Below are 25845 nucleotides of genomic sequence, written 5' to 3'. Positions count from 1 at the left end.
TTTAATATCACCGCCAGCTGAACCAACACTAACATGTGGCGATCAAGTCCCTTCTTAATGAAACATTGCAAACAGAAGAGGATGTAGGCGAACCTCCCGCACCTAAAACAGTACCAATTGGTCCAGGTTGGGGTTGATTGGGGATGACAAATTTTCACGAAAACTAGGTATTACGGAGCCTCGAACAGAGCCTCGAACTTGAATCGACTAACAACGATCCCGGCAATAAATGGTTTGCGCGTTTTCTTGTGAAGCTTGTGTTTCCTGTACAATAAGGGAACTGCTAAGTAGCTACCCGATATTCTGTTCTAATATAAGGTTGACTTTATACCGCTACAAGAGAGGAGTTGGACAGGGGTCGCTTTCCTGGAGAGGAACCACGACACCATATATTATAGTCACCACCCATTAAACCATGTGCTCGGAGTAGGTCTCCTGATCAGCCAAAAAATAAAACCCTGCTGTTATCAGATTTGAAAATATAAGCAAAGGGCTATGCATTCTGCACCTGCAAATTGCGATATATATATATATATATATATATAAGACAAGACCACTTTTAAATCAATTGAGCATTTGTTAATGAAACGTACGTTGTTAACTCAGCCTTGTAAATGCCAGAACATAAAGGGTGACTAACATGAACTTCGTCCACTATATCATGTACATATTATCCGCAGCTACACAACATTAGCATCATTTCTTCTTTCTCCTACCGAGCTTCCATCAACACGTCCAATGCCGCGCTCCTAATTTACTACTTCTCATCTCATTCTTATTCTCACTTATTTTTAAAAATGTTGCTTACAAAACCTTCTCAATTTTTAATTTCCCCCGATACCCTAAATTGCATTCAAATATTTTCAATATTCCAAAAATAATTCATTAACCTGTTTTTGTTGTTGTTTTTACATAGACCAGATCATGCTGCATATTATTAAATACGCACCTGGCTAAGGCGAAATGTTATACATGCAAAATCAAGTGATGACGGGGGTAGCTCACGGTCCAGGGATTTTCGTTGTATTGAAGCCGGTTCGCAAAAGGTCTGGCTGCCTTTTTTGGGTATTTACTTGTTGAGAAAAGGCAGCGAGTGCAGGATGCAAAAATATTGGAAAACGGAGAAACGGAATTGAGAAAAATGGTAAAATCTCGATGGTCCATGTGTGGGAGTGATGGTAACAACCATATTTCGACCAGTAAGCCGATAAGTCTGAAATCGTAACGAAATTCACCACAGTTGCTTGAAAATCGTCGGAACTAGAAAAACCGCTCACCGCATCAATTTCGCGTGCCTAGTGTCCGACAAGTGTATATTTCAGAGGATATCTTCTGCCGAGAAAACCGCAGTGCAAATTTTCTGGTGGAAATCGGATAGAATCTCTGTTCTCGTCCTTCTGTGTTTACTCCTGATTCCCTTTCTATACGAGACGACACTCGCATTCCACTAATCTTTCAAATTCTTCTCTCTCTTTTTCTTTTTCAGCATATCCTGGTCATATCCATCTGAGGCAGGAGGAACACCGATTGGGGATGTGATCAAATAATCTTGAAATGATCACCTGCAGATCGGCATCATTGGTACGGCCAAAAACATATTTCGGCCTACCGACACCAAAAAGTCGAAACGACTGGTTCGATAAATTGACAACGAAATGGAGGAAAGCTGCACAATGGACGTGTTCAGACTTATAACAACCACCGTCGAACGAAGAAACGATTTCATAGAAAGGAAGCATGGAAGCACAAGTAAGTCTATGAAGCAAAGGAAGCACACGCATCAGACACGTACGTTTTACTAACAAATCAGCAGGATGAAGCCTCATGTTCACATACGATCCTTATCCTGTCAAGATAAAAAGGGGGAAACTAATTTCCGCCCGTATAGATATATGGGAGCGATGGATTGGTTATATTAAATAAATTACTTAACAATAAAGTAAGGGTCCAACTGAAGACCATGGACAAATGCCACCGCTAACAAGCATGGAAGAAACAATCCGTGCAATTCATTGGCTTAAGAACTGTAAGACGCCCGGAGCGGATGGAACTTCAGTTAGTTGCTGAGTACCATCTATGAGATATTCTCTGGCATCCTGCTAAGCCGGTTAGCCCTGCATATCCAGAAATCCGTCCATACTAAAGAGGTTTTACTCCAGGCAATTCAGTGACAAGATTTTCTCTGTGTGGCAGCCGATGAGCACTGCAATACTCCCATCAGTTGTATTATCTATTCATCAACTTCAAAGCTGCATATGGTACGGAGATGCAAAAATAGCATTTATTTTCACTTGTTGCCAGACGCGATAAAACTGGATTGGCGCATTGATGCGTCGTCAAATCGGATGTATGACTGCTCATGGTTTCAGCCTTGTGTTAGAAAAAAACTAAGCAGTCAACCTGACTGCGTATCGAGGCTCTACGGTGCGGAGGTATCGACTGATAGTCGAAGGTATGGGCTGATAGGAGGTGTCAATAACTGCCTTGCGCAAGTACAGAGACGGTGAACTTTGCGGGTGGCGTCTACCTATCGCGCTGTCTCTAAACCGGCCGCAATGGTGATCGCGGAGGCCAATCTCGTTAGCCTCTTTGCTAAGGAGCGTGAAGCCATGTTCAAGCGTAAGGGGAAGACTCAAGGAACTGATTGCTTGAAAAGAGCAGTAGCATGCACTAAATGAGAGGCAACTGTTTTGGTAAAAGGAGACAAGAAGTAGATGGACTACCCCGTTCATCGGCGACTTAAGTTTGTGGCCGAATTGAAAACATGGTGAGATTGAATATGTTCATACCCAGCTTACGATCTTCTGACTGTGCATTTTGTAATGGAACTGTGGACAGTGCCGATTACACCTTTTTTGGTGGCAGGTGGAATGGGATTCTTTAAGAACTTCATTCAGATACAAGGAAGCTCTCCGGAGAACTTTTTCAGAAAGCTGATCAGGAGCGCTGACAAATTACGTTTGGGTTCTCCTTTTTGAGAGAAACATAGAGTTCGACTCGTTGGGGAACTGAAAGGAAGCGGAAGGACTAGCCGAAATATATGTGTCAATAGGTTTCAGTTAACTTCTCTGATGACGAGGAGATGGTCAGTTGGTAGCCTGTTGGCGTACCGTCACGGGAGTGCAACATTCAGTGCGTAAACGTATTGTTCTCACAAAACAAGTATTGATTAAGCAGCACGATATCTGCAACAATATGGAATATATGGTGCAACCCCATACTAAAAACCAAAGCAACATCTGCATAAGATAACATTGGTCAATTGCAAGTAATAAAGATAGGAGAATACAACTTTGCAATCGTTAATAATTTCTCCAATCTATGATGAAAAATTATTATCAATAAGAGCTATGACAATAACATCCGCGTACGTCCGTTGGCTGCCAACATTTCAGCTTACAAAAACTGTGCCGCTCGAAGTGTCTCACCATAGATGCAATGCTCTTACTCTATAAGGCCTGCCAGTCCTCATATATTCCTTGGGGTGTTGGGTTCTTAACGAGAAAAATTGCAGCGTTCCTGAGAAAAATTCTATGTCGAAGTTTTTTCTCCTAGAGGAGGGTGGACGATTCCATTGCCTGTATAAAGATGATACGGTAATATCATGGCCATTTGGGTGAGGATGATCCTATAGAGGCAATATTTCTGGTAAAAAAGTAAAATGTGGCAGACCCCGCCTGGGATGGAGTGATGGCATAGCCCAGAGCGCCAGAGAGCTTTGAAGGATATCGAATTGGTAGACCGACATATCTGCAGTTCTTTCTTTCTTTTAATGTAGGCAGGTTGTTGTTCCGTTAATGAGGATGATTAAGTAGATAAGGTATCAAGATTTCCCTCGTTCATGGAACAAGTTTTTACTTGGGTCCAAATCTATGCTCAGTAAGATATACGATTCTTTTGTAGTCACCCAAAAGCCGAAAAAATGTCTAACGGACTACCAGCTGGGATCACCGGATTTGTTCACCAATTTGGCTTTCCTAGCTCTGTCCTTTTGGCTCTCCAACAGGGACTTGGGCTTAGGTTCAAATGTGAATCAGTGAGACAACAAGGATATGCCTTAGACGGTATCGCATCCTAAATTACATGAAAACGAGGTTCCATTTCTATCAGAAGCTTGAAACACGTTGGGGAAGCAGGGCAAACTGGGAGAGCGCGGCAGTGACATTTGGCTGAAACCAATAACTGATTACCTGGTGCACTTATGGATCGCTTAGGGCAGAGGGAGGAGCCACAGGAGAAGGAAAACGTATTTTGAAACAATAGGTAAGCACATTAGCATATTCCAGGCGGAAATATACGCTGTAGATACATGTACCACTTAGGTCCAACCAGGTGAATTTCAAACTGGTGCGGGAATGTTTTACCAGATTGAACCCGCTCGCACAATAAGGTCTAGATACTCTGGGTTACAGGCCACATTGGATTAGAAAGTAATGAAGCAGCGGTCAAATTGGCCAGGTGTTTGAAGAAGTGGAGTCAGAAATGAATTCATGGCAACTACGCTCAAAACAAATAGGAACAGCTATGGAAACTGTATTAGGTGAACTTACTTGGAATGAATAGCTCAGGGTGTTTATGGAGGAACTAGCAACATTGTTTAAACCTCGCAAACCAGAGCATTCGTATCATAGTATAAATACTCACTGGTTACTGCAGGCTAAATGACCAGCTCGTTGAGCTGTGATGAAAGTGACGAAACCTCCATACATATTCTGGTAGAGTGTCCGGCACTAGTACAAAGTAGGTTGAAGCAGGGAACACAATAAAGTTCCCGTTGGTTACCGGCTTGAACCACATACAATAGTTAATAAATATACCATAAGCTAGAGGGACAAGAAAGTGTCATGAAGCCTTCCTATAATGAGTGTGTAACAAAGCTGGTAAAGTTGTTTATTAAGTACAGTAGAATGACAGCAGCAGGATGAAAATGAAAACAGTTCCACATTTCGGTTATGGAATTTAAAGATACGAATAAATTAGAAAGTACGCGGAATTGCAAATATTTTAAATAATTAAAGAAATTCTCGAATCAATTAAAAAAACACTGTTAATTCTGCTTACCGTGTTTTCGTAGAACTGTCCATTAAGATCCGGTTTGGTTCCGCAACGTGAATAGGATATTCGGAATGAGAAGAATGTTTTACCAGTCGATGGTGGCACATATACACAACGTGGATCACTATGTTGTCCTATGAGAAATCAATCGAATTCGTTAGATCGTCAAAATTTTCAAATTCAAAAAACCCGCTCACCTTTAGAACTAACAATGCCTTCAAAGGGTTGCGAAAACGTCAAGTGGACGTCCATGTGATCCTTACCGCACATTACCTCTAATGAATTAATTGTTGGCATACCTTCGGGCCTTTCTAGAGGCCAAATTTCATTACCAGCTAGAACTAAACTAATCTGAAAATAGAAAAGAACAAGAGAATCTGTTAGTGAGATATATATATGCTTATCTTCTTATGACTACGTATTATAATTTCAGTGTTATAGAAAAATACAACAAATACAAAAAGACTGTATACAGGAGATCCAACTCCCACCGCATTATTCGAAATTTTATGGTGGAGAGAAATCATTGCGCATCTTCGACTGTCGATGGTAATTGCGGGAAAAAAATTTACCTCATGTGTCAGGCCAGTTAGCTACCTCGTGTCTACCCAAAGACGCACAGTAACGTTCCATGTCTGCTGCTGTTGCTGAGTTTACTCCTCCTATATAGTCTTCTTGATTAAATGCTTTATGAAGGTACTGAACAAGCAAATGATCTTGATGACTGGGATTCATGAGGGAACGGGTTAAGAATAAGAAGAGGTTGATGCGAAGGATGGGTAGCTTTTGAAAATTATTACTGTATTTTGGGGTCAAAACAGAGGTTTGGGATTGTAGCGATAAGATGAGTTGAAGGAGCAGATGAGTCCGAGTAGGTTCTCTTGACCGATCTCATTATGATTAATAAGGGAGTTAAGATATGTCTGACGTTAGGATGGTTAGGAAATTAACGGCGTAATGGACAAAGACCACATCGATAAGGGGACTTCGGCAGGGGTCAAAGGGGATTCCAAAAATATTCGGAATAGTCCCCATTTCCTCAGAAGGAGTCTTTTTATTTGGAGCCGGGAATTATCCGACCAAAAGATGAAGCCGAAAATTGAAAAAGGTTTGACAAGCTGTTTGTAAAAGAACAGTAAAATGTATTTTAAAAATGGGATAGATAGGAAGACAGTACTAGGTAAGTAACTTCATTCACAGTGACAGTGGGTGTATCATGGATTTTGCAGGAAAGTACGGCAATATTCCACCTGTTTTTCAACTCCATCCACCCACTTCGTGTCGTTGCGGCAAAACGCAATAGTTTCAGTTTTCTAGGGATTAATAGATAATTTCCAACGGGATCGGTAAAGCTCATCTAAATAGGAATTCAGACCTGCTGGAAATGTCTTTCGTAGACGTGTACAGGATCAGGTCATTCAAATACGCGGATATGAAAGGGATTAAAGTTAGTGTTTGGTTAACGAAGGCCTGCGCTGAACAAGGCTGAAAGGAGTGAAGCCTAGGATATGCCTACTAAGCATATGAATTGTAATAAAAAGTGTTGTTGGATGATGGTTTGAAATTTCTGTCCATTCGCCTATAAAGCAAGAAGCAAGTTCGTATTACCATAAGGTTCTGGTTCGAGTCTTCTAGTTGTCCGCCAAGAAGAATGTTCGGGAAAGGAAAAGAAATGTGTACTCAACCGATTTTTCAGGTCGGTTGCCGAATAAAAACTTGGGAAATGTGTAACTGGAGTGACAATGTTCATCGTTAATGGACTTAATATTCTATTCAAAGATCAAGGTGGAGGAGGATAAAATTCAGATAGCACCGTGGCTATCAGGATCAACAGAGTTTTTATGAAGAGGATAGGGATTGTACGAGCCCTCCTTGCATCAATAGGGAAATGGGCGTTGAAGAAGCAATAGTTGATTGATGAGGAAATGAAACTGGTACTGCTATGAGCATATTTTATTTAAGGAGTATGGGTGGGGTTTTGTCGGGACCTACTGACCACTTCGATGAGGAGAGAGCAATGCGAAGAGCCGTATTTCTAAAGCGTCTCCCTCAGAGTCCCCTTTTGTATTTGAGATCGTCGAGAATATCATCTGGAAGAGAGAGGTGCATACGTACTGAGTGTACTGGCAAACTGTCTAGTCAATGGTCTCGTTTGATGGAAGCAGAAGCGAACCAGTCCTGCACTTAAGGATCCGAATGAATGAATTTCCAGCTCGCCTTCTAAGAATACGGAACTGAGGGGAGTTACACATGAATAGTAGTACTCTACAATGGGAGTACATACCTTTATATGTTGCGCCAATTATGTGGCGAAGCGGAGGTATGAGGTAAATATCGATGGAATTGCAGAGCCATACAGTTAATCTATATCACTTTAATGCCAGTAAGAGGTGGGGATGTCATAAGCCCGAAAGTATAAATGATGCTTATCCACATGTTTTTCATGCAAGGGCCGTATTACCTTGAAATTCGTGTACAATTTACGAAAAAACAATCTTCAGCAATTGCTAGCAACTTTGGCCAAGAGCGGCTACTTCTCGTCATAACAGATTCGCCAAAAACCTCAAACTTGGACTCGTTGCTCCATGTCGCCTTTGTTATTACTCAGTTGAGATATATCAACTCTAAAATGAGCACAGTAGGAGAAAATCTCACTGCCAATATAATCATTGAAATATGTACAGCTGTCAATTCACAGAAATCATATCATTATCAATAATGTAACCTCAGTTTCAGGATAGTGAAAATTAATCAGTTTGAGTCCAAATTCATGGTAACTATAATAGAAACCGACCAAACTTTGTTTTTGGCTTCAATCAGTCAAGAGTTCAAAGAGGTCTCCCAGGCTCTTCAGTAGATTGGGGTACTGGAAGAACAATTGGTGTCCTTTGACGTCAAGGCTCTTTCCCAAAATATTCCAAGCGACCGCTCTCCTAGAAGAATAGTTACATCAACAAAAAATGGTCTGCAATGAAAAGGAAAGGTGAAACAATATATGTTAATTAAAATCTGCGTGGAAAAAAACTATTTCAACTTTAGGCGCAGCTATTATAACCAGCTAAAAGGATGACCGATGGACAGTTTGCTCTTCCCGCTCATCAACGAAATGCTCATGGCCAAACTGAAAGCGGCGTTAACTTCGGCCGGCTTCATGCCAAGATTTTAAAAGAGATATGTGGATGACACAGGGACGACCGATCTATAGACTTCATCCAATTATCAAATCGACCCTGGAGATGGGAAAAGGAGAACAAATACTATCTTTAGACTTGATATTGTGAAGGAAATGGAAGACAGTAGACGTGAAGATCTAAAGAAAACCGACGGTTGTCAAGCGATTCGGTCCCGGTACTTCGGACCATGCTCATCAGCACGAAGGCACATCTTTCATCCTCGTGATACATAGAATGCCAAACCACCCCCCCCCCCCCCGCCCCCAGAGGGTGTGGTGAGAAAGATCAAACACATTTTGGGTGCCGTCAAATTGAAAGGATGCATCGACCAAACCATCAGCAGTTTGATAAACAAAGGATACTACGCGCTAACCATTAAAGCATTAAACAAATTCGCCCTTTCGTTAAAATCAAGACGAGGGAAACATGGTTTGAACGAAGGACCCAATCTACCAAATGAACAAATCTGGAATATACGAATTTCCTGCCTCCATTACAACAAAGTATACGTCGGGCAGACGAGAAAGAAAGTGGCAATACGTCACGGAGAACAGCAGAAGGATGCATAGTTGGCGGAAAATTGATCAACAGACTTCAAATTGAAACTAGAGGAGCAGGGTCGTGACGAATCACATCATTTCCAACGAAAACATAAGATTAGGGAAACCCATAAAAGATACATGGAAATTATATGAAAGACCCAGCGAGGCGAGGTTAACGAGGGTTTCACCAACCTGATTCGTGAGACGAGAAACTTGAATAGGACGATCTTAGATTGCATTTTTGGTTTCAATTTTGAAAATAAGAGGTGCAACAAGAAGCTGCCGAAACATTCGCTATAGGTTTTGTTAATACCAAACTTCTCCTCCAGCAAATATGACTGTTGAAAGGATCCCCTTAAACTCCGCACAAAAATCAATTTATGAGTGGAACTTCACAATATATCCGCAAAATTTCATCTCAATAGGTGTTGTCATTTTCGTGAAAAATGCGTATGACGGACGGACAGGCAGATAAGGTGATGCCTGCGGTCATTTTGATCGTAGAAGATACACAAGAGGTTTGCAAAAACAAGCCTTGGTGATCATTTTTCACTGTGATTTTGTGGCACATATTCATTCGCAAAGAGTTAAGCTTGTCTTTGTTATGCATCTTAAGTTTAATTATTGTATCTACGCTCTAAAACCAAATCTATTGTGTCAATACTTCCTAGAAGTTCACTAAGTGTCCAAACATGCTCCACTCTCGATTTTCGTTGGCAAATTCCACCATCGCTTAGCACCATTACTAACAACATGATTGGTTCACTTAAGCCACCGTATTACCCTCCATTCACCACTAAAAGCTGCATTTTGTTTCGCGTAATATCCAATTCACTCATAATTACGGTCTTTCAGAAGAATTAACACCAGACAAAACGATGTGCCAATTTCTCAGATTTTACCTAGTTTACGAATCGATTAGTAACCATACACGGGTCTATCGCGGTCAGACTAACTCTCAATAGCAGGCCGAAGCCTAAATAGTGGAAATCAGAGAATCTGAAATGCAATATTTGATATGAAATCGCAATCCGAGTTTTGTTTATCTTATCCGCGATCGAATTGATAGAAGGCGATAATCCGAGAGATAATCAGACTGAGCGCCAATTTGCTGGAGCCCATTGACGGGGAGTGTTTAGAAAGTGCTGGATAGAAGAAAATATAACTTTAATACTTCATAGATTTTTTTATCCATTCATAATGTACGTGTGGATGCGCCAGCTACTCGAGAATGAAGAGCATGACCAACAGATAATGATGTTCTTCAAACTCGCTGAAAGGTTTAGTGTGTGCTTAAAAACCAATTTATCTGGACATTGTTATTTTTCACTTAAGTGAATTTAAACGGACCAATTATTACCTGAGGTCTTTCTATTTCATCTTCGGAAACGGGTCAAAGAAAATGGCAAGTAAAACTGTATCAGCTAATCCGTTGGTGGTCAACTGTGTTAAATAAGCTCTTGTATTCAGATAAAAAAGGAGCAGAAAGGAAGATTCAATACAATCTAAATAGTCGGCAGAAATTAACCTGCCGCAAAGAATAACCAGAGTGAAAGAGTTGGCATAGCTACTGGTTGGAACTGTTAACCTAATTTCAATAGTCCTGTTAAATCTATAATTTCTCCTAGAAAAAATATCTCCTCTTCAACGTCCAATTATTTTAGAAATCTTTCCACTATTCGATTGCTACTTTCGGTTAGAGCTTTCAGAATAAGATAGCAGTATCGATGGCTCAATACACCAAATCAGCCTTAGGCCCCCAAGGTACCTTGCGCCCCGTGTTGTTGAATCTGTAGCGCGACCTACAGTTAGACAGTCATACAACAGTCAACGAGGGTCGATATAGAGAGACCAACATACTGCTCAGGCAGGCCAGTTTTGTATTGTATAGCTTCCTCAGTCAAAACATCAGCGGTAATACAGTACTACCTGAATGCCACTTATCGATAAAGTCCATCAGTGACATTTATGTTTATAATCGGAGATTTAAATTACCTGGGGGGCTCGGATAGAACCATGCTTGGTCAGGCGGTTTAAACAGGTTGCACCGTTCTATCATCGATGGCTCACTGTTCTGACAAAAAGTCCTATAAGATAAGTGGTGTATAGGTTGAATTGTAGCGTATGACGAATCAGGTCAATGACATATAACAAATCGTTATATCTGAGAGAAATCACTGTGTCGATGATCTCGTACAGAATTGAGCTTCTAATTTTCAAGAGTCTAGTTCTTACAGCGCTGCCTTACTTTGATAACAAGGAAACTGAGATTTTTCCCAAGAAATAGAAGAAAAAGACGACTTCTTTAATTACAGAAATAGGCAATACTTTAATCCTGTGAAATAATACAAGAAATTTTAAGGTTTTGTGTAAATCCAGGCAATCCATTGTTTTAGCAGTGGATTGCCTGGCACTGTAGAAATACTAAAGATCAGTTTTATTAGAACAGGATGTTGCTAAGGCATGTAAAGTTATAAAGTAGTTTTTGCTAAAAGGATCATAATAAAAGCTCAAACCGCATTATTAAAATCATCATCAACGGCACAACCCCCGGTATCAGTCTAGGCCTGCCTTAGGAAGGAGTTATCACAATGCTTGCTATTCTCGGCTGATGTGGTCAAGGAATAAAATTTTATTAGCTAAAATCATGTCGAATTTGCTACGGATGCTCAAGAGCCTTTAGAGTAAATGGCTTCCACCCCACCGAGCTGGGGTTTAAGAATAAATTCAAAATATCCCTTGCTTTTTGTAAAAGATGATTTAAACAAAAAGAAATTTGTGGGCTGGCAGTCTAATACTACCTTGCTATCGAAATACCAACTGCAGCTCGAATTAGGACTGCTCCCATGGTTTTCGACTGGTTTCTTGAATTTACATACTTTCCTTGAATGAAAAGTACGGTATAGCCGGCAGTCTTGACTCTCTGCCCGCTGAATTTTTCCGAACAGATCCTACTGTCTCTGCGAAATTGCTACTTCCATTTGTCTGCATAGCCTGGGAATTTGAGATCTTTTTCATGAGTGATAGGAAGGGCTTAATAGTTGAGATTGCGAGCATCTACATTATGATGGTTTTTGTTCTGGATCCCCTATGCTGACCAAATGAACACCCCTCGAAATATTCGGGAACGGAATGCGAAGATTCGATCCTCCGATTCACCCGCTCGTCTAACCGATTTCGAGAAAGCTTACGACTTCAATTGGAAGTTTCCCAAACTACTGAAGGACGAAGAGGAACCTGGCCCAGGAAAAAGTGATCCATGATGATGAGATAAATGCGAGAGGCACCATCTGCTTCAAGTCCATCCAACTATTGATCTATGCTGACGATATTGACATCAGATGTACAGTGTGCGTTCATCCAAATTGAGCAGGCGGCGCGAGATCTTGGGCGGCACATCAGTGAAACAAGACGAAATACATGGTGGCAACGACAGCATCAAAAATCAACCAACCAACAACATCAAACCGCACTGATCAAATGGGAAGAATAAAGATAGGAGACTACAGACCGTTGATAATTTCTCCTATCTAGGGTCGAAAATCACAAACGTTAACCGCTATGACGATGAAACCCACCCACGGTTGTTGACAGCCTAGAGAACCTATTTCAGCCTACAAAAACTGTTACGCTCGAAACGTCTCACCATAGGGTCAAAGCTCTTACTGTAAATGACAATGATCTTTCCAGTTCTCATTCATTCCTTGGAAACCTGGGTTTTTAGCAAGAAAAATTGCAAACTCTTGGCCGCGTTCGAGAGAAGACTCCTCCGAAGAACTTTTGGCCCCCTAATCCGTATAAATGGGGATGATCTTGCTCGAAAAGTCTATAAGGGCAAAATCTATGGTAGAAAAAGAAGACGTGGCAAACCATGCCTGATGGAGCGATGACAGCTTTTAGGGATATCAAATTGGAGGTCCTCGGCACAAAACCAGAATGTATGGAATTTCTTATTAAAGCAAATCTCGACCGGATATCGGTTGTTGCGCAGTTGATGAAAATGATAAGGTGAACTTTCGGAGGAATGTAAATTTCGAAGCATAGTTTGCCACGGTTGTATTTTTTCATCAATACTACCCTCTCTCTCTTAATCGGCAATGCTCCTCCTGCTGCCTTTTCCGGAGACCATGGACGAAGTCTATGGGGGAAAGGGCAATTCCTTAAAAAACTTCAACTACTTTCGTGACATCTGTTTCCCATTTCACTAGCCCATAAATCTTGCTCCATTTGAAAAAAAATAATAACAATAGTTTTTGGCGCAACAATCCATATTGGATCCCCTTGAAGTGTGTTAGAGCACTTCATTTAAGACTGTAACGGTACACTACAGTATACTGTATGAGGCAACGTGGTCAGCATTGCGTTCGTCAGGTATTATTATCCTAATTTGGCCGAGGTACCCATTCACAGCTGAATCGACTGATATCCGACATCAAATCAGATTTGAACCGCGACTTTCCACGGGACAGCCTTGTGCTCTAATCACGCAGCTATCTGGACACTTGGAGAAGAAAGCTAAATTAAATTGAAAATAAACACCAATAAAACCAAGGTTTCCAGTTTGACGAGTCATCGCACCCTTGCCTCGCAATAGAATTCACTATGATAGATTCCGTGACTAGTCGGTCCTTAGAAACTCGCGACCCATCACCAGTACCAGCATTCCTCAATTGGACAGTCCCAGAAACCTTCTGCATGAGTTAATCTCGTTCATCTTTTGCCCGGTACTCCTTCCTTAAAAACACCTTTTAATTTTCGACTGGTATTTCACACATCTCCAGCCCATTACTCTAAAACAAAATTAACCTCTTTTTAAAGAATTTTCTTACTTCACTTGATTACTTTAAAACCCGGCGTAGCTGAGAGTGTTCTCAGAAATATCAAAAGATGGTGACTTATATAACCATGAAAGAGATAACTATTTTAAGCATAATAACTGAGCGCAGAATTTGCAAATTTCTATCAGCATCTAACATAATCACCAAAAGAATCCTGGTGGAAATTTCTTGAGTCTTCTTATATGAGAAGAATGCGGTGGAACCTTCTCATCATGAAGAGTTACCGCCACTACTGAGAATTGTGTTAATTAAGCCAGTCATCCACGATCCGGCAAACTGGTCCGTTTCGCCTGAGCAATCCCTAGTTCATCCTTCAGCCTATTGGACTGAAAGCACTATCCACGAACCGGTAAACCGAAATGCACCATCAGTTCAACTCTTTCCATGAAAGGCGGTGAAATAAAAGTTTGAGATAGTTTGGATTTCATAAAAGATGTTTGACAGCGATGAAGATGCACATAAAACCCTTACTAACCTTACAAATCTAAACGGCCTGTACGACGATCCTTGACAAGGCACATGAAAGTACACATGTACCAACTTGCCTCATATCCTTTCCGGGCGATCGGATGCCCGAATGGTTTTTCGATAGACCACCTGCCGACTAAACAGTGCAAACTGACAGGCCAGCCGGATCCCACGCACATTCTGGCCGCTGATCAACTACGGACTATTCAGACGTAAGGGACAGGCCGAGAACCCGCTACTCCTAAAAATCTAGCAATTTTTGGAGACGATAAGGTTATTCCATCTCACTAGTTTCAGTTTCCGGAAAAAGATGAAACTATTCGCATAATTGAAATAATTGAAAACATAGTGCATTTAAAGGGAGAAAGTAATATTTCGTCAATTATCTAGATGTTGCACAGGCATTCAATAAAATTTGGTACAATAGCGTAAGTGACTCCCTGTAAATATTCACAAAGTCCTACAATCAAGATTTACAGACACAAGACTTATTTTGAAAGACAGCATCTTTTATGTTAATCTAACATCAAAATTGACGTATTTCTAGGTTGTGTGCTTGATAGTCTGGTATACATCACCATATACATTTCAAACTTAAGCATATTATCAAGTGGACCTCACTATCTAGTAAGACATAGGTTAAAGAAAAAGAGATTAATATTTCGTTTAGGGACTATCCTGGGTAAAAGGACTAAGTGGGATTTAGATTAACAAGTTTGACAACTCAACCAAATAGGATAAGTGGGTCTCGCGAGATTAAGTCGAAATGGTCGATATTTTAGAATGATTCCACCAATTTCGGTCCTCTTCGAATACGGAATGGCTTTATGACCGCCAAAGGTGCAGCAGTACCAGTTTAGATTGAGTACAGGCACAATATTTAGATCAGTGGATACGAATGTGCCTGTGGCATACCTCTGTTGCAATTGGGTATACACAGTGAGGCTCATTGTAGTACCGATATAAGCACGACCAAAGCCAACTTGCACCGGGCCAAAATTTCGCCGACAAGAATTTTCCTGGATTATATCCTCTCACATAGCTAGCTCACTTCCACAATCCCAGACCCGATAAAGCTTCGTAACAAGAGCTACTTCAGATAAGTCCCTTGCAGACGAAACTGGTCGAAGTGGTACAGCTGCTTACCATATAAAAAGGGCCTTGCCAAGACCGCAAAAACAAAAAATTAAAATGGTTTCCCAAAAGTGGGAGATTTCACATCTTTTCTTTGGTTTTTTATTTTTTAATTAAGGTGGGAACCACATTAGGAATATTTTCTGAATCGACCTTCTTTTATTGGATAGATTGTCATCTTAGCTATATCAGAATAGGCAGCAGAAATTTTATAGCCAAATTCGTAGAACTTTAGATTTATAAGAAGGCTTCATATCCGAAAGAGGATTTTTAAAAAAAAAATTTGCAAATGCCTTTTTCTCATTTGCGGGAATTCTAGCTCAAAAATGAGTGAATCGATCATTATGTAATTTGGAGGTGTTATTATTTGAATAATGTCATATTTCTAAGGGTACCTCTTTGCATACCTCGCTTCAACTATTAAAAAAAAAAATAAAAGTCGTTTGGAATATGACTAATATAATGACTAAATTTGATTGATTTCAGAACGATTCTTCCTACTGAAAAAGTCGCAAAAAAGTACGCGAAAAAGGGACTTCTTATGTGCCCCTCCCCCCTTAAGGGACAGCATAAACGTCCTATTGTAATCATGTACACTTCAATATTAAAGGAAAAAGTAATGAAAATATTTTACGCCCTTTCACTAGATAAGAGACTACTGAAAACGTACCGGTAATAATCGTCATGAATTTATCAAAGTGAACTGATTTCCAGAGCAAATTAAGGTACTTTAGCAATCTTTTAAGGTAATTTAGTACTTAAAGAAGATTCGGTAACTAGAGAGATTACATCAAAATTCATAGCGTTATCTATGGTGAAGTTGAAACGTTGTTAGGTATAATTTGTTATCATAATCCATTTGCTTACAACTGTCTAATCGAATATTTATGCTAAATACTTCTGCCACAAATATTTTCGGCGCAAATTGAAAAATATTTACGCCATGTGGCGTGTGTCTTGGTTCATATAGGCAGACAGAGAATAAACTTTCCTGGGCCTGGAACATCCATATCGAGTACCTTTCTGTCACATAAACCTTTAGATGTTCGCCGAAAAATAAAAAAGATGCCATTCAAAAAAATTTACACTATTTCAAAATAAATTTTTATCAATGCAGACCCACGTTAATTTTTTACATTGTACTGCATTCTTACTTGACCCGTGTAAGGGGTTTTGAAGACTATTATGTCCAAGAAGATTTGGTTTCTAATAATTTCCGATGGCTGAATCCTTGCTCTGTCGTATTTGAAAATCTATATGAAAATAATTATACCATAACTATGACGATAGCAGACAGTTCTATTCACTCTACCATACAGTTGGTGGTTAGTCATATGGCCACACCCTAAAAAAGAGCTGTTCCCCAATAAATCTAAGATAAGATCTACTAGAAAAGCTAGTCCAAATATTCTCAGAATATCAGTTCACGCTACAGTTTCATAATCCACTACTTTGTTTTGGCACACAACACACATAATTCTTACTTTATGACCATTTAATTAATACAAAACAAAATATGGAATGAGATACCCAAATAGCTCTCATGAATATCATTAACTTTTTTGAGAATTCTTTCTGAAAATTTTCCTATCATCTAAATATAGTCGCCGGAAAAAATGGTTTTCTTTAAGAGGTTCCGTTCACACCTGGGTTTTAACGGACATGGTCGAATTGTAAACGCCGATTGCTGGCTCCAGTTCGCGATTATCTCTCCGGGTCATGTCTGCCTTTCCGTCAAAAATTCCAATTTATTGGGGATAATTTTCATAAATTGATTATTTTGGATGAGCTACAATACCAAATGGAAAATTCCAGCTTTGGAATTAAGAGCAGGCTATTGTTTCATAGTTTGTTTTTTAGGTTGTAAATTCTCGCCGATTTGAAGAGTTTTGAAGGCAGTTAGCCAAACAGATGTTTGATTAGAAACAATGGGGGTTATCGGAACATGTTGGTCGGAAAATTTCAAAGTGGAAACTCGTGTGTTACCCAATAAAGCATTTTATCGTGTTCAGTTTTCTTAGTTATTAGCGGTTACTATAGGGCCAAGTGAGAAACAATTAAGAGCATCCTTCTATAATATCAAGGGATCTACTCATTAAGCATCTGACCCTAGATGGCATCTGAATTCAGGCTAAATATGTATAATAGTTTTTTAACCGCACTTTTTTTGCTGTTTTTGCACATCCAAAAGTTTTATATTATTTAAGATTAAGCTCATAACACATTAAGCTCAACACTTTAATATGGGACGTTCAAATGAACATCCGAGATGCATTTTGCAAAGCACGCTAGCGGAGATATCAAATAATTCGCAAAAGTAGTGGTACCAGTCGACATAGTTTTGTACGTCACTCATTCCAGGACGATGAACCGAATTCTTGACACTTCGATTGCATCCAAGACCCGTGTTTTAATCCTGAGTATTTTTTAATCTGATACTTCAACAGGGTAGCAAGTACAAGATCAGGGCTCCAGCAGCCTAGGAAACGCATTGGAATGGTTGCGAGATAACCGTCTTGAGGTCGCACACAATCTACAAAAACCGGAATTTATCAGCGAAACGTGAATTTGGAGTCACTTCCATCGTGGATAGGGACTATAAAGCAAATGATATCGACTTTAAACCCTTACACGAATGATTATGCACATTTGGCATCAAAGCAGTATAGTACATATCACTTGCCAACATAGGCACCCCAGCTGATAACAAGTCGGGAAACGGGAAGCTAGACGCTTCAGGTATGAAAGGTTTTGTGTATTTCTTTTATAAAGAGATTTGGGTGTGCATTTGTCCCATTAGCATGTAGCACGTAAAATATGCATATATTATGTGAAAATAGCCACTTTCAAGTGATATTGACATTCATAGTCTTGAATTTGCAGAGGAGTGCAGATTTGACCTAGTATAACTTTGTTAGTAATAGTGCGATTTTCATCAAATTTGGCATGATTATGATCTATACTGCAGCCTACATTGCTGCAAAATTTTGTGATTCTAGGGTGAACTTAAGGGGGGTTTTCCTGTCAATTACTAAAAATTATAGTAATATACTATTATTAACTTTATTTGAACAGGTATCGATATGGAGGGTATTTCGGAGCCTAGGCACCATATAGTGGCAGCCCCTGATTTTTTCCAGATTTTTCGGTTTGGTAGTTCCTGAGAATGGGTTCGTTAACCCCCCGCACTCCCCACCTTTTCCGCAAAAGTCAAAACTAATACCGGTTTCGAAAAGTACTAACCGAGACCTTTAATTTGACACCGCACATGACTATATTTGATGAAAATAAAATGTACACCCCCCTTTTGCATGTATGGGGACCCCCCCTTAAATTCGTCGTAAGAGGATGTAACTCACTATATGCGTGAGCGTTCACAGTTCCCACCTTTCTACCAAATTTGGTGTCAATCGCTATAACCATCTCCGAGAAAAATGCGTGTGACGGACAGACAGACAGTGAAACCCATCGTGTTTTACGTAGGCACCTGTCGTGAGACTTAATCCTACGGTCCTCTTCAGACACGGATTGATTTTGTGACCACAATCAGAGCCCCGCTGAGACAAGTCACAACGGTACCAGTCTATACCAAGTGCATGGCTTAGCATTCATACTGGTGGATGCAAGAATGGACAGACAGACAGACAGACAGACAGACAGACAGACAGACGAACAGACAGACAGACAGTAAACCGATTTTAATAAGGTACAAACAAAACCTTAAAAAAGAGGGCGAAGTCGAATAGCTATTTTATAATAGCCTGGAATGACTATACGACTTACAGCCTTCAAGATGTTACTCAGTGATTTAAACACGAAAGCTAGAAACGAGAAGACACATCGAGAACGATTGGAGGGCACAGTCTCCATAGTACAATATATTAAATGACAACATCGAACGACTCATTGACTTGGCAAATGGCGGAAAATTAGTTATAAAATCGACATTCTTCCCACACAAGCGCATTCACAAAAGGACAAGGGCGTCCCCTGATGCCATTACCGTCAACCATATAGGCCACATTCTCCAATTTGGTCATCCAGCATCATCGATGTGAAATCAAATCGAGGAACAAACTATGACTCCCACCACTACATGGTAAAAAGCATCTACAGGTAAAAATCTGGTGAACAAAAACGAACCACTTCGGAAAATTGAAGTTGAAAAACTAAAATAATAACTTAATAGCGAGACAATACTGGAACTGGAGGAACGATTAGGTACTAATCGCAATTCCAGCAAGTCTGGTAAGCTTTACCCAAATGACAATCACACACAGCATTGCAAGTCAAAGTCGATCATAGCCTGACAGATACCTTTGAGGCAAATGGCGTATTAAAAAAGCAGATGGCCTGGCATCTCTACTATTTAATTTGGCACTGGGACAGGTTATACGATAGTTGCCTGTGGACGCGAAAAGCACACTGCGGACGATATAAACATCATGAGGCGATTTTTCTCATCACAAATGGAGATTTTTATCAACTATGATAAAACAGCAAACGAAGTTGGTCTACGAATTAACGAGAACGAGAGAAAACTTATAAAATGAATGAGGAAAATGACGCTCACCAGCCAAAATATAACGATTTACGAGTACAACATACAACTACCGAGAAGCGTAAATGAGCTTGACGAAATAAAACGACGAGTTCAGCAAACAGAGCCTTCTCCTCGGTCCTGCCGATTTTAAAAGCCAGCTGCGTATACAGGGAAGCAACTCTCCGAGTATACAAAACTTTAATAAGACCTGTGCTATGCTATGGATGTGCGAAACAAGGATCCTAACCCAAACTTCCGAAAAATTGACCTTCGAATTGAGGGTCTTGAGGAAAATGGCAGCTGCAAAACGAAAGGACGACCAATGGCGAATCAGATGTAACCATGAGTTGTATCAAATATTGAACAACACTAAAGTCTATAAATTATGAAACTTCGAATTGTGATGGGCTGGTCACGTTCTCTGCATGGATAAGGTCAGAAGGATGAAGACCGGTAGGAAAAGCCCGCAAGCGCTAGGCAGATTCTGTTGACGAAGGCACATCACCGCTCGGATTATAAAATTGGAGGACGCGACCGACGGATGGAGATAGTTGGAAAAAGGACAAATAGGCTGCATAGTCTCGACAACCGCGAAGGAGATGTCAACTCACTATTATGCGCAATGATTGTAGAGGTACAGAGGCAAGCAGCTAATTTTGCCCGAATCGCTGCAGAAAAATTTGGTACGCTTCTCCCGGAATAACTATTACAGATCCCTAAGTCTACTCACCAATCCCTTAAAAGCCAAAATTGTTTACTTCACAAATAAGATCAAGTGATTATTCGATCATCCATTATAAATTGTACTGCCCTACACTGCCTAGATATAACCCTACATGACAAATCGTCCTGAGATAATCTCATAAACTCATGCCAAAGTAGTTTGAATCGATCAAAGTCTATTTTGTAAATAATTTAAAATAAAATTAAAGATATTTGTTGCTTTTCTAAAACAATGGTTGATCAAATATTGCCTTCAGAAAATTCAAGTCGATGAAGCTACTTTCGAAAGAACAACAATACTGGAACTGAAGGGGGCGAAATCCTTAGACTCCTTCACTATTACCTTTCAAACGAATGTAAATGTTACGTGGATTCGTAGCCTGACGAAATATATTAAAAAAATTGATTGGCATGAGTGTTTTTAATTCTTGGATTGACAGGCAACGATCAGAGTCTGTTTAACATTTATATTAGTCAAGGCTGATGTAGGATTCCCGCTTAAGCCTAATTTCACTGGCAGAAAAATGCAGAGTAATCCGGATCCGTTGCAACGAAGTGGGCTGAAAAGTGGGTTCGCCTCTTAAAAATTGCTGCCAAAAAATCCTTCAAGACCATTCAGCCATTCTTTGAGAGGTTCAAAAGTCACACAATTCAGCCAAACCTACGCGCCAACGCATATGATTTCCAGGTCTGTACGTCGACCAGTGTTCAACTTTTGAGATAGTGTCAGCCCAACGTACTCCATTGATACCATGCAGGCGTGTGCTGGTCCCATATCGCAAAACAGAAAGAACACTAGCACAGAACAGTTTCAACTTGATCTTGGTGTTGAGATAACTGCAAATCCAGATTTTAGACAAAGCAGTGGAAGTGGATCTGGCGCTGTTTATGGGCCGGACAACATCCAGTTCAGTGTCACTGTCCTCAGATAGTACGCTTCCTAGATATACAAATTGAACAACGTCTTCGATGATCTGTCCACTAATGCATATAGGGAGAGTGTGGTAACCCACAGATTGAGAACCTTGGCTTTTTTGGTGTTTATCTTAAGCCCAACTCTACTTTCTTCTCTTTCCAAATCCGGGGCCATTTGACCAAGGCTCATGACCAGGTGAGTTAATCAAGGTTACTAGGCGAAGATGGCTTTACGGTTTCTTATCAGGCCAGAGGCAAATCATCAGGCGCTGCCTCACCTCTGCCCTGGGGGCAGCGTGACCAAAGCGGCTCGCTGATGTTAAGTGCTCCTTTATATGATTCGTAGAACACGACATGACTGCGAATTATATTGAGCGTAGATCCGCCCACACCTTGGGTCAAAACTTGGCCAGAGCTGAACATATTTTTTTAAGGATTGCGGGGTCCTATGTGCACCGTTTTCGCCCAATATTTTTGAAGTTTGGGTGCTAAGCCCTAAACGAGGGGTCCGTGAAACCAGAAAGGAGGAAGTAAGTTGCTCGCCATTTGGTCCCGTCCGGCATCAAGTGAACTTAGGATCCCGTAATCCTTATAAAAATTAGTCGAGGTGTTTGACAAACGATGTCATCGTCCACTGAGCGCCTCCACGTCCTCCGGACAAGGCAGCATGAAGACGTACAACATCGTCAAATGGTTGATTAACGAGTGTCAGACCCTTGGGACGACAAATAGTAAGTACTCAGTTGGTAACTCCAATGAACTTATACAGAAGCTGCAACGCATTGGGAGGATGGGCGATGACGAGGTGATGGTGTCGTTCGATGTGAAGGCATTGCTTCCAAATATGCCAGTGAAAGAGTCAATTTTCGAACTCAAGAGATGGCTGAGCCAGTTTGGATCTGGCCCGAAATGGAGAAGAAAAGTTCAGCCTAAGGCAGAAAGGAAAACGTATAAATCCCAGCCAGTAAACCATACGACTTAGGTAAGGTAAGGATGAAAGTGCCGCTTGTTTCAACTTATTCTTCCGTTAACAGAGAGGAGAACTAAACACAAATGTTTGTCTATAACGCTATGTATGGAGAGGCTGTGAGATCAGGTCAAGACTACCCAGTTCAAGTTAATCGAGATGGGTTTCATCAAAGTGCTGGGAAATTGGATTGTTTTAGGTGTCCGTGCAGAGTTAATCTAGGCTAGAGGTAGGAATTATATCGGTTCCTTTAATACCCCCCCCCCTTTAAAATTCGGGCCTGTTAGAGGATCTCCTCCATCTCTCTTTACCTTCTTAGATCTGGGTAACTTAAAAGTATACCACCTCTATTCGGCATTATCCTAACCCGAATCCTGATGCCACTAAACGGTTTATAATGAGTATACTACAGAAAGCCCACATATTGATCAGGTTAAAAGTAGTCGATGTGATTCCTGATATTAAACAAAATATGATTTCAGTGATTTTCGATGTGAACTTTTTTCACTTTTTGCTCTCCATCATTCTCGAAAAATTTGGTAACTACAATATATGCTGTTTTCCATACCCACACTTTTTCAATGAAACAGTTAACCAATTCAATCAATTCACTGAACTATTACCGTGGGGTTTCTTTAGGCCTTTTTCTTTCCTTTTAAGTAAGTCTCCTATATCGCCCTCTAGACATTTATTCGACTCTAAACACCCCGTGGAGGTGTTACGATGCCATCGCTTCTACTGGTTGGCTTGATAACCTATCTCCATTTGACCGCGCATATTCCCCTCAGGATCCTTGCATGAGACCTTTCTTTTCGACATTTATATGATTTTCTTTGGCCAAAACCTAGGAATGGACGGCACTTCCTTGGGGTTTTTGCAGATCTTGTCCGGCTTGATAACCTGCCCCTTTTTGACTTTCCTGGTTCGCTACAGGATATCTAAATTTCACCTTCCTTCCCGATATATATTTGCGCCACTTTCGTTGGCGAAAACCTCACAATGAAGGGTACTTCCTTGGGTTTTTGCCTCTGCATCTGCAATCAAGGGTATCGAAGAACAGACTGCCATAAAATGTTTCAAGCTCTATGCAAATAGGGATTTAAGGAGCGCGTCTACCATAGCTTACACAAAGCTGCCTCTTGCAATTTCGTATGTTTTGGCTGACAGATGCTCATCTTGCGGCTCCATTAGTCTAATCTTTGATTAACGCATTGTTGCAAAGATATAGTTACTTTGTAGTTTAAGAACGCGAATCCTGCGCGACTCTTCAAAAATTAATAATTTCCTTTTTTCCGGGGAAGAGAAATTGAATCCCTTCCAAAAATATATGCTTAATTTCACTACCCCGGGCCCCGAAAAAAATCTGGGTCGGGGTGGAGGATTACCCTTCCTCCTCGTCCTTCACCCAAACCCTGAAAGTCATAACTTTCGTTCCAATGCAAATGCCATATGGAAATTCAGCGTGAATATTCCAAATGAACAAAACCGTTTAGTTATGATATCAATTAAAAATTCATATATTCACATGCTGGAAAATGACAAATGATACTCTATGAATACTCAGTTATGTGAAGTTAATCCACTAACCCACAGAGCTACAGACTGGATGCTCCCTCGATGTTACACCGTTTAAAAGCACATAAAAATTATAATTCTACAAATTATATTAGAAAATTACGCAAGCTTAAACAATGAACCGGTTATAAATTGACACAGAATATTCAATGGTTATCCATCACAGACGTAATCAATTGAAATGGGCGAATCATCCCCCTAGTACGAATAATACATATGTGACCTAAGACAAGAGAGGACAAGACTAAAATAGTATTTCAACTGTTGGTTAAATTAGATACGTAAATTTATTCATATTTGATAATAACATTGCATCAATAAAACATTACAATAAAATATTTATATAACAATCTAATTAAATTAGAACAAATTTAAAAGCCTATCAAGCAATGTTACGGGACGATATTTTCTATTTGGCCTTGAGATACTTTGTGGATCTAAAGTGAAATATATACGAATATATGTACATGAATTAGTTCGAATTGTATTTATGAAAGCCATCAGTGAAATATACATATGTGATAGTGATGATTTTATCACTTCGAAATTGATTTCAAATTTCAGGCAAGGGTCAGTTAAAATAGATAAAGTTGATATAATCGACCACTAAAAGCTAAGCTCTCAGTAACTAATCCAAAGGCGGAAACAAACCCAAGGTATGTACTTGTAAATAATTATAAAAATCGTTGCAATTCAGGACCTTCCAGGAATCCAGATAATGAAGCGAAAATAAAGGCACTCAGTGGCGCAAACTCCTGAAAAAGATGGCTGAGCAGTTGAGTTCGTTCATTGTCACAAGTGAGGCCTCGGGTTTAATTTAAACTTTATTATTGCTGTTGGCGAGAGGTTTGAATACACTAGATTGTATTCAAGGTTTAGTGACGTGCAAATCGATCAGGTTTCTTCAATTTCTTAGGCCGAGCTGATGCAGAGATTCATTTGATTGTACATCGGAATCCCCTTTACCTACTACATAGCATTTATGTTTTCATCTGTTAAAATATTCCCTTTAAATTATTATTTTGACTTTGTTTCAAAATTTATAACCAAAACCTATCCACCTTAGAAACTCCCGCAACCCTAAACCCTATTGAATAACTATGTAATGATCATTAAGGTTTTCCTATATTCAGCACCACAATGATATACACATTTCTGCTAGCGTGCAATCAAATGCATTTTGTCTAAGCGGTTCGGTGTAAGCATTGGAATTGCCAGAAGAACGACACATTCATTAAATATATAAGTGTCAGATGGATCATTGTTTTGATAAGTTGAGCGCAGCGTAAAATCTACTGTTGATTCGAAAAAAAACAGACGCTTCTTTGTTTTGGGTAACCGTTCCGTTATCGGTGGATTCATTTCGCCAACAATCTGTTCTAACTAACATCAGTATTTTCGTTAGTGTGATTCTTCTTATCTCGTGGGTGCATTTCGACATTCGGTTGTAGGTTCCCGTAGATTTGATGTTAACTATGTTGTGAGATGGCTGTCAATTTATGAGCTTCTATCGTGCAAAGTCTCAGACATCAATCAATGAGAAGAGATAACGTTGAATTTGTCGATGCGAGCCATATGAATGTACAACTGCAGGAAGCTCCAAGCAGCACTAGTATTGTATATTTTTGGCCAATCGTTTGTGACCTCAACGAATACTGTATTATTAACAAAAATTAAAGATGTAGGCGGAGCGTTTGACCAACTAATGCTCAATTTTTCCGATCGTGAATTACTAATGACTGGCATCTGCTCCATACATAAAAAGGAGAATATCACGCAGTGCAGCAATTATGGAGGTATCGTGTTGTTGAGTTTCATCTTTATGATATTATCCGCTATCTTGTCAAGCTATACACCCCCAGCACAGGATATCATCGACCTATGCCAATTAGACTTCATGCTAGGCAAATCA

At 40.0% G+C, this 25845-nt stretch overlaps 1 protein-coding gene across 7 annotated transcripts in view; it reads right to left on the bottom strand.

Moving 5' to 3' along the window:
- Positions 1-25845, bottom strand: part of LOC119656966 — a 244069-nt gene that overhangs the window by 21964 nt on the left and 196260 nt on the right. For 2 of the 7 annotated variants that reach the window (XM_038063688.1, XM_038063686.1), the window contains exons 4-5: positions 5253-5406; positions 5062-5189 (exon numbers count right to left, since the gene is read on the bottom strand). In XM_038063688.1, coding sequence (XP_037919616.1) covers positions 5062-5189; positions 5253-5406 — 282 coding nt within the window. Of the gene's footprint in view, positions 1-5061; positions 5190-5252; positions 5407-5627; positions 6100-9434; positions 9753-25845 lie in introns of those variants that run through there. The other 5 variants (XM_038063685.1, XM_038063689.1, XM_038063690.1 and 2 more) reach the window with 5 other exon arrangements.

Source organism: Hermetia illucens, chromosome 5, assembly GCF_905115235.1.
Source record: "Hermetia illucens chromosome 5, iHerIll2.2.curated.20191125, whole genome shotgun sequence".
Taxonomy (NCBI): Eukaryota; Metazoa; Arthropoda; class Insecta; order Diptera; family Stratiomyidae; genus Hermetia; species Hermetia illucens.
Note: the sequence above shows the minus strand (reverse complement) of the source record. Positions and strands in the feature narration are given on the sequence as shown.